The sequence below is a fragment of the Sturnus vulgaris genome, chromosome Z (genome assembly GCF_052056855.1).
Source record: "Sturnus vulgaris isolate bStuVul1 chromosome Z, bStuVul1.hap1, whole genome shotgun sequence".
Classification (NCBI taxonomy): domain Eukaryota; kingdom Metazoa; phylum Chordata; class Aves; order Passeriformes; family Sturnidae; genus Sturnus; species Sturnus vulgaris.
Genome location: NC_142283.1, coordinates 36,306,123 through 36,322,511, shown reverse-complemented (window position 1 = coordinate 36,322,511; position 16,389 = coordinate 36,306,123). Strand labels below are relative to the sequence as shown.

At 39.6% G+C, this 16,389-nt stretch overlaps 1 protein-coding gene across 3 annotated transcripts in view; it reads left to right on the top strand.

Annotated features, from left to right (window-relative positions):
• The first annotated feature begins 2,538 nt into the window (after positions 1-2,538).
• The window catches only part of PIGG (phosphatidylinositol glycan anchor biosynthesis class G (EMM blood group)), an 88,814-nt gene continuing 74,963 nt past the window's right edge, over positions 2,539-16,389 (top strand). For all 3 annotated transcript variants that reach the window (XR_015799536.1, XR_015799535.1, XM_014882393.2), the window contains exons 1-6: positions 2,539-2,761; positions 5,925-6,130; positions 7,104-7,313; positions 8,788-8,976; positions 10,536-10,674; positions 14,263-14,475. Coding sequence is in view for 1 of the 3 variants with exons in the window: in XM_014882393.2 (XP_014737879.2) it covers positions 2,602-2,761; positions 5,925-6,130; positions 7,104-7,313; positions 8,788-8,976; positions 10,536-10,674; positions 14,263-14,475 (1,117 nt within the window). In the remaining 2 variants the exon portion in view is untranslated. The remainder of the gene's footprint in view (positions 2,762-5,924; positions 6,131-7,103; positions 7,314-8,787; positions 8,977-10,535; positions 10,675-14,262; positions 14,476-16,389) is intronic.

Below are 16,389 nucleotides of genomic sequence, written 5' to 3'. Positions count from 1 at the left end.
TTGTGTGCTTACAAACCGGGAAGCACACAAACACTTCCTCAGAATGCTCATGAAATCACCAGCTCTCGGGGTATAAACGTGTTATGCAGAACAGAAGAGGTTGTACCCAAGAGCTTGTAAAATGGCCACAGCAGTGCACAGCAGTGACTGTCAATATATTATGCTGTGACATGCTTGTAGACTCACTTGTAGACAGTCAGATTTAAAGTCTTGTACAATGCTCAGAATTCTTCCTGTATCTGACCCCTGCAGTTAAGTGCCACAGTAATGGACTTGGAAGCATGTTGCTGCAAGAACTTGAGAAATGGTGATGGTACTCAGTAAATACCCAGTGATAGGTCCCAGGAAGTGTGAATCACATGCTAGATACTGTTTTGATGTCTCTGGGGAAATCCTTTTGCCTGAACACAGAAATTCTGATCTTATGTGGGAATTTGAAGGTTTGAATGACAGCAGAAAGATGCAGTTTGGGGAATTTGCACCTACTGAAAGGGAAAGTAAACTTTACACATTAAATAAAAAGAAAGATATTTCTTAGATTCTGTTGCATAAACATTGCCTACTTCAGGTTGCCTTATATTTGTTAGGCAACCTTTCCTAGTTTCTAGTTGGAGAGTCACTAGTTCAAGGTCTAAAGGAAAGGAAACACACCCATATAAAGCAACAAATACAGCTTTTCTTTGACATACAAATGATGTAACTTTAAGGCACGTTACCTAAAGCCATTTTAAAGTTTCAATACAACGGCCCAAAGTTGCCTTTTGCCATTCAGTACAGATTAAAGCAATATTCCTTGCATGTTTTTTTCTGAATTTCATCGCACTGGTCATAGTCAGCTGAAGTTAATTACTGAATACTAACTTTCATGGGACTTCAGATTCGTGCTCCTGCAAAGAAACAAATGAACAAATGAATAGTTGCAAAAATGCAATTCCTTTAAAAATAATGGTTTTGCATAATCTCAAGAAATGAAAACGTTAGCAGTATTCTCAGTAGAAGCACAAAATGGTAAAAGTGGCCAGAAAAAGCACTTAGGTAACCTAGAGGCAGCATAGTGCTCAGGGACGCACAAAAGTAAAGAGCATGAATCCACAGAACTCAGATTTCTTCCTTTTTTTATCTGTATCTGGAGACTCTAGGAAAGGCCAAATACAAAGCTTTTATCCTGAACCCACTCACACATGCTTCTCACATGACAGCAACTTTGCCCCATGGCAGGTGTTACAAAGCCCAGAATTAACAGCTGGCCAGTGAAATAGGCAGTAAAACCACAAACTGACCAACTCCAGCAGGAAAACATTTTTTCAAGGCACGGCACACAATGCATTTGGCCTGTGTTTACACAGAACACATCATGCTGTGTGCTGAGGGAAAAGACCCATGGGGAAAGCCACTCTGGGCTCTGCTCACCCCGCTGTTGCAGGGTCACACAGGAGCACGCAGCTGTGGGTGGTGGCTGCAAACAGGTGCCCTGCCAGCAGCAGACTGTGGCAGTGCAGCTTTGTCCTGACTGACCACGGGACACATCCAGGTGTAAGTGGGAGTGCAGCTGGCAGGGCGCTGTGCTTGTGGGGTCAGGGAAAAGGTGCCACTCACAGGTAAAGCCAAGGACTTGCGTACACTGCAGAAACATGTGCCACGTCTTTCCAGCACAGTGTTGGGCTGTCTGGCTAGAAATGAGGAGCAGTTTTCTTTGGAAGAGTGAAATTTTGAGGCTATCTTCCTATTTCAGTTTACATAGTGAGACCAGTATAAACTCTGCTTCACTTTGCAGAGTATCTTCGTTTTCCTTTTTCAGAAAATTTAAGTTTTAAAACTTATTTCTCCCCATTCCTCTGCTGTGATCTGCCTGCCACAGTCCATTCCCATTCCAACAGAAAGACTAAAAGATAACACAGTTCAGTTTTATTAAGAGGTGTGTGTTTGCATGGGAAAAGATTCTGCATACCAAACACCTGCAACAGCCACTGTCCAGGACTCCTTCCTCACTTGCCAAGCACGCTTTGCTCCAACAATCCATCAAACCTCCTTTCCCCTCGCGCCAGGGAACGCGGGGTAGGGACGTGGGGTGGGAAGAGAGTTTGGAACACGCTCTGGGGAGTACAGCGCAGAGTCGGGTCCCAGGTGTGAGGCGCAGGACCGGGATGCAGGAGTGGCAAGTGGAGGCTGGGAGGCAGAGACGGGATGCGCAATAGGACGCGCGGCCCGGAGGCGGGATACGGCGGCGGGATGCAGAGGCGGGACGCGAGGCTGGGGGGTGGGTCCAGGAGGTGGGACGCGGGTCTCGGAGGCGGGTCAGGGAGGACGGATGCTGAGGCTGCAGGCGGGTCCGGGAGGCGGGTCCGGGAGGCGGGTCCGGAGGCGGGATGCGGGGGCGGGACTTCCGATTCAGTGTTGCCGTGACGCGCTCGCGAAGGGGACGCTGGGCCTCTGGCCAATAGCGAGACTTGGCGGAAGCGCGCGGTGGCCGCTGGTTGGCGGGCGGCGGCCGGAGGCGGGGTCAGGCGGGATGGGCGGGGCTCCGCAGTGCCGCCCCTCAGAGCCGGCGTAGGGCCGGCCGGGCCGGATCGGTGCTGCTGCTGTCGCTGGTGCCGAGCCAGGATGCGGCTGCGCTCGGGGGTGTTCGCCTCCTCCTGCCTCCTCGTGCAGGCCTTGGGCGTCGCGCTGTTCCTCCGCGGCTTCTTCCCGGTGCCCGTCAGGTCCGTGCCCCGCAGAGAGGCCCGCGCGGACCCTCCTGCCGAGCCGGCCCCACCCGGCGCAGGTAAGGCGAACACCTGCTGGGCGCGCCCCGTCGCTCGGTATCGCGGAACATCTTTCTGTAGCGCCCTCGTGTTTCCAGACCAGTTTACGGAGCAGTTTCTAGAACTTAACTGGTTTCTACGTAGTTATGGATCATAGGCGGGAGTATCTGCTCGCAGTCGAAAAGCCTCAAGAGTCAGCTGTCACTTTTTTGAAAGATGTGTTTTCCTGTAGTTTTGTTTCCCTTTCCCTGACTCTGATGGAGCCGTGATACCCGGTCCTGTTCAATGGCAAGTTGTTAGCATTAAATGATGCCGCCTTAACTGAATCGCTTCACGCGTTTCCTGTCGTCATTCGCTGGCTGTGTTGTGCCCGAGGGTCATTATTTCTGTGATGGTTCTGTGGTATATGAGTGTCTTAATGCCACCTCAGTGAGACTTTTAACACCTCAGTAGTGACAAAGCAGCTATAGTAATTCCGGTTGCAATGTGCCCAGTATTGCCGTCCATCACCGTTTCTGTGAAATCACCGTCTTTACAAGTCCTGCTCTGTTCCAGAGCTGAATTTGTGAACCCAAAATTTTCAAGAATCTTTTTAAGGAGTCAGTAGAGGATGTACTAATGATGTAGTTGTCTTATATGCTCAGTCACAAATTCTATTAAAGTTACGTGAAGAGGACTGTGTACTTGAGGGACTGTTTTTCACCAGTTTGGAGCTTGTGGGATGAAACTTCAGGTTCACTTGGCAGCTGGATCGAATAGTATTTTGCTCATACAAAGCTCTTGATCAGGACACCTACTTACGGTTGACTTTGTGGAGCAGGACTGTAACTGCCGAACTAGGTCTTTAGCTGCTTGGTATTTACTGTTAATTCTTCTGAAGTGTGTGACGTTATGCCTGTGGGGACAGGCTTACTTAAATTGTGAGACACAGTGGAGAGAACAGAAAGTTGTATTATTTAGAGTGTGATGTGCTGGTATTGGTTAAGGAGGAACGCTGAAAGAATCTAATCTAATAACAGACTGAGTGGTTTCTGCTGAAAGTCAGGTTACTGTCACAGATGTTTGATAGGCTGTTGTGAGTGAAATATTGCATTCGCATGTGATTATTAGCAGGAGAGTAATGTAGAAGGACACTGAGTGGGAAGGAGATGTTGGACAATTTGGTTTTGAAAGGACTGGTTTGTGTTGAAGAGTGGAAGTGTGCACCACAGGGCTCTACAAGCAGTTTAAATTTAGGCATGTCACGAGCTAGCCTAGATGTAGTAGGCAAAAATGGAGTGACAGTAGAGGAATACTTACTTTCTGTAGCTCTTGGTTTTGGTATGCTTGCAGAGTGATGTCTGGATGATAAGGTCTAAAGGCAGGGTATTACCTACTACTAAACCTTGATGCAGAAGGGTTTCAACCTACTTTAGACTATTCTGAAAAGAATAGGACTTTCCAAAAAGGCACATTTCCTCCAGCGCTTCTGTAACTCCTGAATGTTTCACTCTGTGAGTCTTGACTGCCCCTGAGTGCATTCTGTCTTGGCTGTGAGAAGGCTGTGATACTGAATGCTTGCAGCATATTATTGTAATAAATTCTTGGTGGAGAATCTGTCGTTTTCTTCACAGAAGTTCAGGGTCATTAAAGTAACTCTTTTCTAAGTAACCCTGGTAGAGATAAATAAGCATGCTGCATTGCAGGACTTGGACAATGTGTTGCTTGTAGCTGTCTTACAGTAAATATTTTCACATGCCTTGTCAATGACTCCAAATTAATTTGAATTTCACAACAGTTTGACTTTCTGATAAATCACACTGCAGGAGGAACTTAGGAGTAGGGTGTATGTGTTTGCGATCTGAGCATTTTTGGTGTCCAGCGAGCTTTCTTTCACTAAGCAAGTGGATAGGGGAAAGATGTAACTAACAGAACACCCAGCGGTGCCTTCTTGTTTTTCTTGGAGAGCCAAAGCATGCCTGCTAAGTTGATAGTTCAAGTCCTGGAAAAACAACGTTATCAGTTTAATCAGGATTGCTTGCAGTTAGCATTTTGTTGTTGAGATTTCCTTCTTCCCGCTGTGCCCTCCTCTGCCATTTCCTCATCTAGGAAAATCAGTAACCAGTCTGTGAGTGTCTGTTTGTTGATGCTTATCTCTGTACCCCAAAATACAATTTCTGAGGTTGTTTTTGATGTTGTTGTGTTAGGCACACCGCTATCTGCAACAATTCCGAATTGCCAACAACTTGCGCAGAAAAAGCCTTTATTCTAAAGGACCGTAAAACCCTTGACTTTGTAACACATGTTCCGAGCAGCTGATTCAACACAAAGATGTCTGGGTAGAGGCCTGTTGAGTAGGATACATTCTGCTTCCATTTTGCCCTTATGTGTTTTTTCCTGATAGAGAAATGAAACCTATAGAGGTTGGGGCAAAAATGCTGCTGTAGTACCTGAATGTCACCATGTGGACTAAGTTCAGTGAAGATGAAGAGTTGCTGTGGCCAGAATTAAGTCCATGCAAGAGAAAGAGGTGGCTTGAAGGCATGCAATTGCCTACTACTTGATGCATAGCAGCATTTTTCTGTACCCACCTATATACCCTGTTCCCGGAATTCTGGAACTGGATTTTGGCCCTGCAGCTGCCATCACTGAACTAGCTTATCATGCAGTCTTCTACCTTGAAGGGAGGGAATGTGCACAAATCTATTTCATACAAGTTCCAGTGAAATTGTCTTTTTCTTTGTAATTTTATGGTGAGATTTCATAAAGAGGCATTGTTTATGGTATGATGTGCAAAATTGCGTATTAGCACAGGTGAATGGTATGTGTTTTTTCTAACAGAAATTGTTTATCAGATACAATTAGTTAACTTTACTGAAGTAAAAAGAGAGAAAGTAGCAGTTATTCATTCTTATTACTTTGAACACTCTCCATTTCAAAGCTTTTCCTTAGTTTTCCCAAATTCATGTCACACATTCCATTCACATCTTGTTTTACTTCCTAGAGTGGTATTGGAATTGTTTTTGTATTACTCTTCTGCTGGACGGCTTGAAAACTCTCAGGTTTGCTGTTGGCAGCATTTCTGGGCGTAGAATTAATAAAGAAGTTGAAAGCACTCATTTATGTGGTGAAGTCCTTTAACTTCTGTCTAGTCTTCAGTAAAATTTGTTGATGACTTTTATATGCTCTGTTTTCGTTGCTTAGGAATGGTTTCTAATTGGACCAAGATTCCTCCACCGCTTTTCAAAAAAGTTGTCATTGTGCTCATAGATGCTTTGAGAGATGACTTTGTGTTTGGATCCAAAGGTAAACAGTTCATGCCATATACTACTCAAGTTGTTGAAAAAGGGACTTCCTACAGTTTCATTGCAGAAGCCAAGCCACCCACTGTGACTATGCCTCGAATTAAGGTAAGTAGGATTTTTTCTGTCATTTTGTTGGAGAAGCTTTTGAAGAATGAATTGTTTGGTATGGTTGGAGTTAAGGACATGTTTGTAGCGTTAGTGCAATCTATGGCTGAATGTCTCTTTGCTGTTTAGTGCATGTGAGAGAGTCCCGATTTGCCACGGACAAGAGGTTGAGGCCAGATAAGGCCCCAGCGCAGGCTTGAATGATTGACATAGCCTTTATATTTGTAATCATGGGAAGGTGGTAGTGTCTTAGTTGTCTCCTATCTAGGAACATTTTTATTGTATTTCTCTGTGTTCATGTAACTTCTAAGAGAAAATCCAGTTTAGTATAAAATTGTTTTGTCAGACAAGTCTCTGAAGAGCTTAAAAAGGAGCTTATGCCAAGTTCCAGGTGATTAAAAGATGAATTGTGATGGTGTCATCGAAATACTTGATCATCCAGGCTTGTCAGTGGTAGATCTGAGTAACATCTCTGCATTGAAGAAGCTGAGGGAATGATCATTGGTAGGTCATCTAGCAGGCTAGTGAGAGAGTGAGGTGGAGATAGTCTGGTAACTCTTTATAGGAGGACTTAATTGCTTTTTCTGGAAGTTTCTTTCTTATGTTTTGAAGGTACTGTCGTTAATGTTGAGTCAGTTTACTTACACCAAAATTTTCTTTTGGTGCTTTAATGACCAGTAAATGAAACAAACGTCAACTGTCATAGTTATCAAGTCTTTTTTCTGTCCTTTAATTTAGACAGTAATATTTTTACCTTCTGTAAAGCTGTTATCTCTAACATCAGCTAGCACTGTGTTGTGGCAGATGAGGTTATGTGGCAAGACAGCTTGTGTTCTTTTACTTTGTTAGGTTTCCTTACCAAAAATATAATTTGTCTGCCAGCTGGCTTATTGCTTCCTCCCATTTACCTTGCTACTGTCTTCTGAGCACTGGAAGGTTCTTGTTTAATGTGTCTCTTTTCTTGTTTCCTTAGGCTTTGATGACAGGTAGCATACCTGGTTTCATCGATGTTGTTGTGAACCTCAATTCTCCAGCTCTGTTGGATGACAATCTGATATGGCAGGCAAAAACAGCTGGGAAAAGAATAATATTTTATGGTGATGATACTTGGGTCAAATTGTTCCCAAAGCACTTTGTGGAATATGATGGAACAACATCATTTTTTGTGTCAGATTTTACAGAGGTGAGAGGCTTTAAATGATCCCAAGTTAAATAAAGTGAGTGCAAACTGTGTCAGTTTCTGAGACTGAGTGAGTAAAGCTACTCTTGTTCTGAAATATTACCTGGCAATTAAATAGAAATTGAATTTGTGTATCTTTTTGGTGTGGGCACTGTAAAACTAAGCATTTCAATCCCTCATGCATATGCTGTAAAAAGTGTTGGGATGATACAGTAATCATCAATTTATCACTCTATAACTTCCCTAAACATACCATTTTCTCGTAAAACTTGTGGTAGGAAGTTAGACTAGTTGCTTTGTTTAAAAATTCTCACATTTTCAGTTTGTTATTGGATATTATGAGTGCAATCTTCAAGAGGTCCATTAATATATTAGCTTGGTCTCTTAGAGATATACTTTTATAGTATTGCATAACTTTTGTATTTACAATGGGAGCAGTGTTTCTTTACGTTGTCAAATAGGGAGCATAGAGAGTTAGTGAAACAAATTCTGAAAATTCTTGCTCTGGCCACATTAGAAGACTAGATGCTTTGGCAAATTTATTTCATTTTTTAACCTTTATGATTTGTAAAAGCCATTGACCCACTGCTACTGACTGAAGTATTTTATTATTTGAGGAAGTTAGAAAGGTTTGAAGTGAATTGAAGGAGATGTTTAATTGTTATTCTGATAAGACTTGCAAAAGCTTCAACCTGGAGTAAAAAGTAGAGATGTTCTACTGGATCTGTGGTAATGTGGCTCTCAAGCTCCTTATGCAGTCCTTATGCTGTCTAAATATAGTCTATTAAACACAGCTTTTTATAGTGTTTTGGTAGTTACAGATAGTCTCAACAGAGTAGTATCACGTGGGAGATATTGTAGGGATTTTTAATAACTGAAGAGAATATATGCAACTAAAATTGTATTGTCAACCTAAGTAGGAAAACAGGTGAATTAAGCCTCAAATAGCACTATTCAAATAGTTTTTCTTTCTCACTATGTTGTCAGTTCTTTTACTCATAGCAAGTACAGTCTTCTTGTGTTTGCACACTAGCACAAATAGAGTTGAAAGATCAAGGTTAGTTGTATCCCTGAGCTTCCTGTCACTAAACTGAGATTTTTTGTTGTACTTATGATACTTAATGTATCACATGTGAAGTGATAATCTGGAGTGTGAAGGGTGAAAGTGACTAAAAAGTTCTTGAAGCAGTTTCTAAAAGTTTCTGTGGAAGCTTGGCAACTCATTTGCCTTGTCTGTATGTAATCTGATGTGTCCTTACCAGGAAAGATTAAATGGGGTGAAGAATGTTATTTTGTAAGACAAATATATTTGACTGCTTGACATTGAACTAATCCATTTTTTTTTCCTATTAACATTGCGAGTGACTATAACCTCATCAACTTCTATGGAATTTTCATGGGTAATGTGGTTAATTTTTTAGTGCTTTTTACAAGAGGGATTTTTTTTAACCTTGTAGTTATTTTCCTTGTCTTGGAGGTTGATGATAATGTTACCAGACATTTGGATAGAGTGTTAAAGAGAGAAGACTGGGATCTCCTAATACTACATTACCTGGGTTTGGACCATATTGGTCATATAACTGGGCCAAACAGCCCATTAGTGGGCCCAAAACTTCGTGAGATGGATAACATACTGAAGAAGATCCACATTTCCCTTCTTTCAAAGGTAATACAGCTTCCTCTTGGGTCAGTATCTGTTAGTTGTGGACTGATGTTAAAATGCTTGCTGGTTGTTGTTGGTAGCCTCTTTATTCATAGACTAAAGTGTGTGTTCTGTTCTTTGCCTTCCTGGGCCATTTCCCACTGTTTTAAGCATTTTTAACGATTTGGTGACTGACCTTAGTAACATCTGTTAACAGCCTCTCCTAGGCAGCTGTGGGAAATAACACCCTCTTGGTGTGCAGGAAGAGGAGAGGAATGCCTGCCAAAATTCTCTCATCACTTGTGAATTAAAATGGTTGTTGGTGTGCTTTCTAGTAATGAAATTCTGCAGAAGGAGTAATGGGCATGTGTAGCGTGTGTAATGTGTAGCTTGTATAATGATGTCCAGAATTATGAAGGCGTACCTAATTTTCAGATATTTGATAAATTCAAATGGAAGTGGTGATCTTAATCTGCAATTTTTAATGGTAAATGTAGCACATCTGAATCTGTTTTTAGATTTGTAAATACTGGTTGTCACTTTACCTAAGCAGTCTGGTTGCTGAGATACCAAGTCCCAGTTCTAGGTGGTCTGAACCTTTATTTATTGTTTATTTACAGCTTATTGTTTATAGCTACTGCTATTCAGAATAGCTGATCATGAAGTTTCAATAGTGTTTTTAGTCAAGTGGATACTATTGCATGAAAAGAGAGGTTAAATCCTGTGTGTGGAAGTTCTATGAATGTTACAGTTGTTTTGCTGCTGTTTTTAGTATCTTTGCTTTTGCCATTTATATTCAAGCCTCTATCTCCATTTTAGAATACAGACATAATAAAAGCACTTTATTTTTTGTGTAGAATAGGTACTGGCAATAACTAGAGATGATAAAAAGGTGCCTTGTTGTTGAATGACTTTTAATTTTCTGCTACTTTGATTTGTTAGCTCAAAGTTCTTGAGCAAGCCTCACTTAAGTTTTTGCTTCTCTTTATTCAGAAACATACACATCATTCAACATCATTCTTCAACAATCATTAACAATCAGTCGTCATTGACTGTCAGATTTCAACCCCTAAAGCCCTTGGGAAACTAGAGACTATTAGAAATAGGATTATTTTTTAATATTTAATTGATAGTTTGTTAATATTTACAATATTAGTAATTCAGCATGCATATTAGAACTTAGTGAAGCTGAAGAAATGAAGAGAGGGAATATTTCTGTGTTAATGATGCCCTTCTGGGACTCCTGATTTTCTTCTCATGATGTGATAGCCTTTATTTAATCTTCCAGAGAGTTTCTTGTAACTCTGTAAATTCAGGGTTTTTTTAAAAAAGCTTTTTTAATGCTGTATTTTTGCTGAGATACTGATAAGTGTGTTAGATGAATGTGCCTTAACTTTTAAAAATTATTCTTACTGAGTTACACTTAACTGCAGCCATCTCTTGTTATCTGCCCCAGGGTGAACAAGTTTCAAAAACGAAGTTAATTTTGAGACATATTCATGTTTGAAAATGATGGAGATAGTGAAATGATATAAATTAATTGTGTTTGTATGGTAACTTAGATTTTTTTCTGTAATTTGCAGGAGGAAGCTTCTCTGCCCAATTTGTTAGTTGTTTGTGGGGATCATGGGATGTCTGAAACAGGCAGTCATGGTGGTTCTTCAGAAGGAGAAGTGCACACACCACTGCTGTTTATCAGCTCTGCTTTTGAGAAGAGAAGTGGTAAGGATTAAAGAAGCATTACTGTTTTTAGACCTGTTTTAGTTTCAGATGCCATAGAGTTATTTTTGGTCTTAGTAGCTGGTACAGCACTGTTTTTTGGATTCAGTAGAAGAATAATGTTGATAACACACTGGTGTTTTCGTGTTACTCTGAATCAAGGACTTTTCTGTTTCCCATGCTCTTCTAATGAGCAGGTGCAAAAGGAGCCATTAAGGAGCATAGCAAGGACAGGCCAAAGGGATATTCCATACCATGGAACATCATCCCTGGTATATAAACTGGGGCTGCCAGTCATTGCTTGGGGATGGACTGGTCAGCAGGTGGTGACAAATTTTATTGTGAATCACTCTTTTCTCTTGGGTTTTATTGTTCTCCCTATCTCCTTTTCATTACTATTATTCATATAATATTTAATTTTGTTTCAGTTATTAAACAGTTCTAGTCTCAACCCATGAGATTTACCTTTTCTTTCTCCTCCCCGTCAGGATGAGGGGTGTGAGTGAGCGAGTGGCTACGTGGTATAACGCTTCAGTAGGTAATGGTGCATAGTGTACTCTATTAGGATGGGAGCACTACTACTGTATATAACTGTAACAAGAACAGCAATAATCATTATATGTAGATTAAAGAAATTATTATTGTAATGGAAACGGGAGAGACAGAGAGGAATAAAACCTAGAAGAGGGAGAGGAGTAAAACCCAAGAGAAACATATAATGCACAATACAATTGCTCGCCATCTGCTGATCTGTGCCCAGCCCGCCTTCAAGCAACAATCCACAGTCCCCAATCAACTCTCTCCAGTTTGTGTACTGGTTATGATGCTCTATGGTGTGGACTATTCCTTCGACCAGTTCAGATCAGCTGCTCCAACTGTGTTCTCTCCCAGCTTCTCATGCTCACTGGCAGAGCACAGGAAGTGGAAAAGTTCTTGATTTAACCATCAGTATGTTATCAACATTATTCTCATTCTGAATCCAAAACACAGCCCCTGTACCAGATACTATGAAGAAAATTAACTCTGTCCCAGTTGAAACCAGGACAAAAATACACTGGCAACTCTAATTTATATTATTCTAGAATTCTTATTGAAAAATGCTGTGGTTTGTTTTACGGCTACTTGGGAAAGCCCATTCCATGTGATTCAAAACTCTAATTTCAGCCAAAGTTAGCATCTATATCTTGGTGAAAGCATGAATCAAGCTTTGTAACCACTGAGAGAATTGTATTTTTCTGAGATGATAATCTTTTACAGCAGTGTCCTATCTGAGTGTTGAGAGCTAATGAGATCTGTTGTCAGGTAATGAATAGGTGTAGATGTAAAATCCTATTTGGAGTGGGCTTAAATTTTGTCTTTCACGGCCAGAATATTTACTTGGCCTCCATTCTTCTCTCTGAGACAGCTAGGATAGAGGAATGAATGACAATTACTCACATAGAGTTAACCAGAAGGAGGAAGAAAGCCTTTGGACAACTAGAGACATAGAGAAAATAATAGAAAATAATTATATTAGAAATAGGATTATTTTTTAACATTAAATTAATCTGACCCTTGTGAAAGGGTGAGATATGATGGCACTGACAATATGACTATTTATTACTAAATCTTAAGGATGGAATATGGACCTTGAGTGTGTTTACTGTATGGGCTGGTTAATTTTATATTATTGATGTGAATCTACATGTTTCTGAAACTGATTTTCTACTTGTAGATAATAATAAAAAATAAAAGTCAGATTGTTAAAGGCAGGAGGCAATAAAGAAATGGAGTGGTAGAGAATCTTCAGTCTACTTTGTAGAGCTGTGCTTAAATAAACTCCTTGACTTAGTTAATTGGCGGAATATAGTACCAGGAGTGAATATTTTCTCCAAAATAGTACATGCTTTGCCTTTCATTCTGCCACTTGCTCGTTTCCATCTGATTTATTTTCTTCCAAAACCTGTGTGAAGAACCTTGATTTATTTATCTTGCTGGAGGCTCCTGCAGCACAGTGGAGGTAGATTTTCCTGTTGTTTGTGAAGTTGTTATCGAGCTGCAGTAGAAAGCACTGCTTGAGGAGTCATTGACCTCTTCTCAGATCTGTAAACAAAACAAAGTCAAGAGTAGATCAAAGCTCTTGGTTTTATTTTTATTTCTTAAATTTCACTAGCATGTGTTGACAGCCAGGCCACAAGAGTATAGATTCTGTAAATGCAGTCTCCTGCTCGTTGGAATTAGTTTCTATGAGGTTTAAACTGAATGAGCATATACAATACAGTGAAATCTATCTATTTACCTGTCTTTTGGGATAGAGTTCATGATTTCTAATGCCTTTGTAAATATCCAGCAGTTTACTTTTCATTGGTACAGTAATCAGGATTCTAGTGACTGCTCCTTGATGATCCTACTGTAAACAAAATGTACTGTGGTTAATTTGGTAGACCTCAAAATAGTAATCCTGTGGGCTTTTTGCGTTTAGTATGCTGTCAGGGTATTGCTTGTATAGCCTTCTACAGAGATGTGTCATCCATGATTGGCTAAATGTGTTTGGTAGCTTGGCTTTTTTTAACCAGTTAAGAACTTGCCTTTGAAGATAAAATCTGAAAACTGCTGACATACAGGCACCCATGCAAAGAGGCTTTATGGATTATAGATGGCATTCCGTACAAGTATGGGATTAATCGAAACTGGATGAGAAATGAGGGGAATTTTAATGCCCTTAAAAGGAGCCTTGAGGGGAATAAAGACTATGTAGAATTCTTTCTGTACTGTGTTTAGGTCAAAAACACTCAATGCCTGAAGTTACAAAGAGGATAAAATAAAAGCATAGTAAAAAAACACTGTTGCCTAACTAGTTCAGCAAGAAAAGAAACAAAAGAAATTTTCTTCTCAGCAGGAAAAGAAAATTGGCAAAACAATCTTAAACAGAAGGTTACTTATGTTAATAAAATCATTCATGTCTGTCGATTTCTGTGGGACTGAAGGCTAATTCTGATAACTGCAGTAAGTTAATGGAATCTTACACAAGATCCTTTAAAAATCACTGGGTTTGCCTGCATATAGCCGTGGATTTTGAGCCTTAAATTCTTTACCTGATGTCTAATTCTGTTTGCCTAGCAACCTGATATTAATTAAATCTTGAGCTTTTGTCATTATATCGAGAAGCTTCAGGAATGCTGTCAACATTATTTTAGATTCTCATTCCTTGTTTATATATTAAATAAGCCTACTGTAGTGCTTTCTATTATTTCTAATGTAAAAGTTATGAAACCCTCTTAGGATGTAGGCTGCAACTTAATATTACGGTGATGTCCTGGACCATCTGTTTTCTTACTTCTACTTGTATAACATTCATTTTGTGTTTACAGTAGTTGTTAGAATTGAAGAGTGGTGCTGCCTAAGAATTTAATAAATATTGGATTTACAGCAGCAGAGGATAGCAGCTGAAAAAGATCAGTCAGCTCTCTGCAGACCACTTAAAATAGCTGATCTAACACCAATGAAACAATTTTGAAACTAATAAGGTGCCAGCTGTCTCTGGAGAAATAGAATGGGCTTGTTATTTAAATACTTCTTTTCCTCTCTTTATTTTTTTTTTCCTCATTCTAGCTCCTCTAGCCCAACCTGAACATGTGCAGCAAACAGATTTAGCTAGCACACTGGCAATAGGTCTTGGCCTACCAATTTCAAGAAACAGTGTTGGGAACCTTATATTGCCAGTTGTTGGAGGCAAGACAATGAGAGAACAGCTACGTTTTGTGCACTTGAATGGGTTCCAGCTTAGCAGATTGCTGCAAGAGAATACACCTGCATATGAAAAAGGTAAATTAGCTGAAAAAATGTTACAGATATACTAAAAGGAGATTGTTTATAAAACAGTTTGGACTTTCAAATTCCATAGTATGGCATTGCACTTTTGAGATCAGTATTCAGAACAGTTGTACCGAATTCAATCTTTACTGCAACCTATTTTGATACACTCCTTCTGAATACAGATTTTTTTAAATGACTACTAATATTCCTGGTCGGAGAAAGAGCAAAAATAATGATGGAGTAAGATTAAAGTAAAACTGCCAGTAGTTAAATCTCAGTGGTTTCATAACTGCTCTTTGTGAGGTGTCCTATATAGGGCAGTGACTCTGAGCTATTTGGAGAGTTAACACAATGGACTGAATTTTTTAGTTTAAATAAAAAGATGCTTCAATTAAAGCTGAGATATAATTCAGGGTAAGTTACCTTTTCATTTCATTTATATGTATTTACTTGGAATGAGAACCTAGAGAACTGCTTGTTAAAAATGTGTGTATGTGTGTATTGGAGGAAAGATTAAAAAACAAGTAGAAAAAAATAAACGAAACCTAGCAAAATGTGGTATTTCATTAGGAAGCAAGATACACATTGCAGTATAAATAATGAAGTTAGTATGATAATTTTGTGAAAAAAAATTGAGTCAAATGGTGAAGGAGAATATTTTACCATTGACATTAGAAGATGTTGTCTTAAAATGACCGTAAAGCTTGTAAATTGATTTATGATCTGTTGAATTACTAAAATAACTAGATGAGAATGCAGAGTTGTTTTACAGCTAGGAATAATTAAAGTGGATAGCAACATAAATTTTAGCAAAATGATCATTCTAGGTCAAGAATCAATTATCTTTCAACATCACAGCTTCTAATCATAATTAAACCTTGTCCAGGAATCTCAACAGAACAAATTTCGCTTGTTGCAGCAACATGCCTATAGCTGGACCCATACTCCAGCTCTTCTGACATTTTTTTTCTGCACAGATTTCTTCACTTAACCCAGTTGTGTCAAGTGAGGAACTTGCCTTTTGAGGGGCTTCAGGATATGACTGTGTTGCTGAAAATACCATCATAAAACTCCATCTACAGTATTTCTGCAATCACTGGTGAAACAGACTGGAGTTTCTACTAGCTTCTGGTTTATATCTTCATTTTAATTTAATTTTTTTGTCTGGGAACAGCTTAATTTCAACTTACAGCTTTCATCTGAGAAATGAAAGTTAAAATAGCTGAGGATACAAATTTGAGAATTTTTTATGCTGCTTGTTTGTGACTGCAAACTTATTAGAGATGCTGTCTTACTGGAAAGAGTTTGGGAGGCAAAGCATCCACAAAGACTTTCTCTCCTTTCAGTAACAGAAAGTCTCAATAATATGGTGCAAATTGAGGTCCAAGTAGCTTTTTTTACAGTCTTAATGTCAATTTCCAGTGTTTCTGTAGACTTCTTAGAGGAATCTTGTTTTTCTTAGGGTGCCCTAGATGTGCAAGGCTATATATAATGCTTTGGTCTGTTCAGTTAAGACTGGCAGGGAAACAGTAGTTCTGTTTGTTTAGTGTTGTTTGATTGATGTGGGTAGTTCAGGCTTAGAAAAAACAATGTCACTAACTCAGTGACTAATATATGTAACTTAAGAGCATGCATGAATTGCCATTTGTTTTGCATGACTTTTAAGTGAAGATAAATACTACCCCACTACAGGCACATACACATCTGTCAGGATTCCCCTAGAAAGAGATTACCTTGCAGAGAAGTTATTATATTCAGTAATCTGATTCATGTTCAAGAAGGTTGCCTTCTTTTTAAAAAAGGGAAAAAGGAGGATCCTGGGAGCTGCTTAACCAGTCAGCCTCACCTCTGTGCTTGGTAAGATCACAAAACAGATCTTCCTGGAAGGCATATCAAAATACGTGGGAGACAAAAAGGTTATTG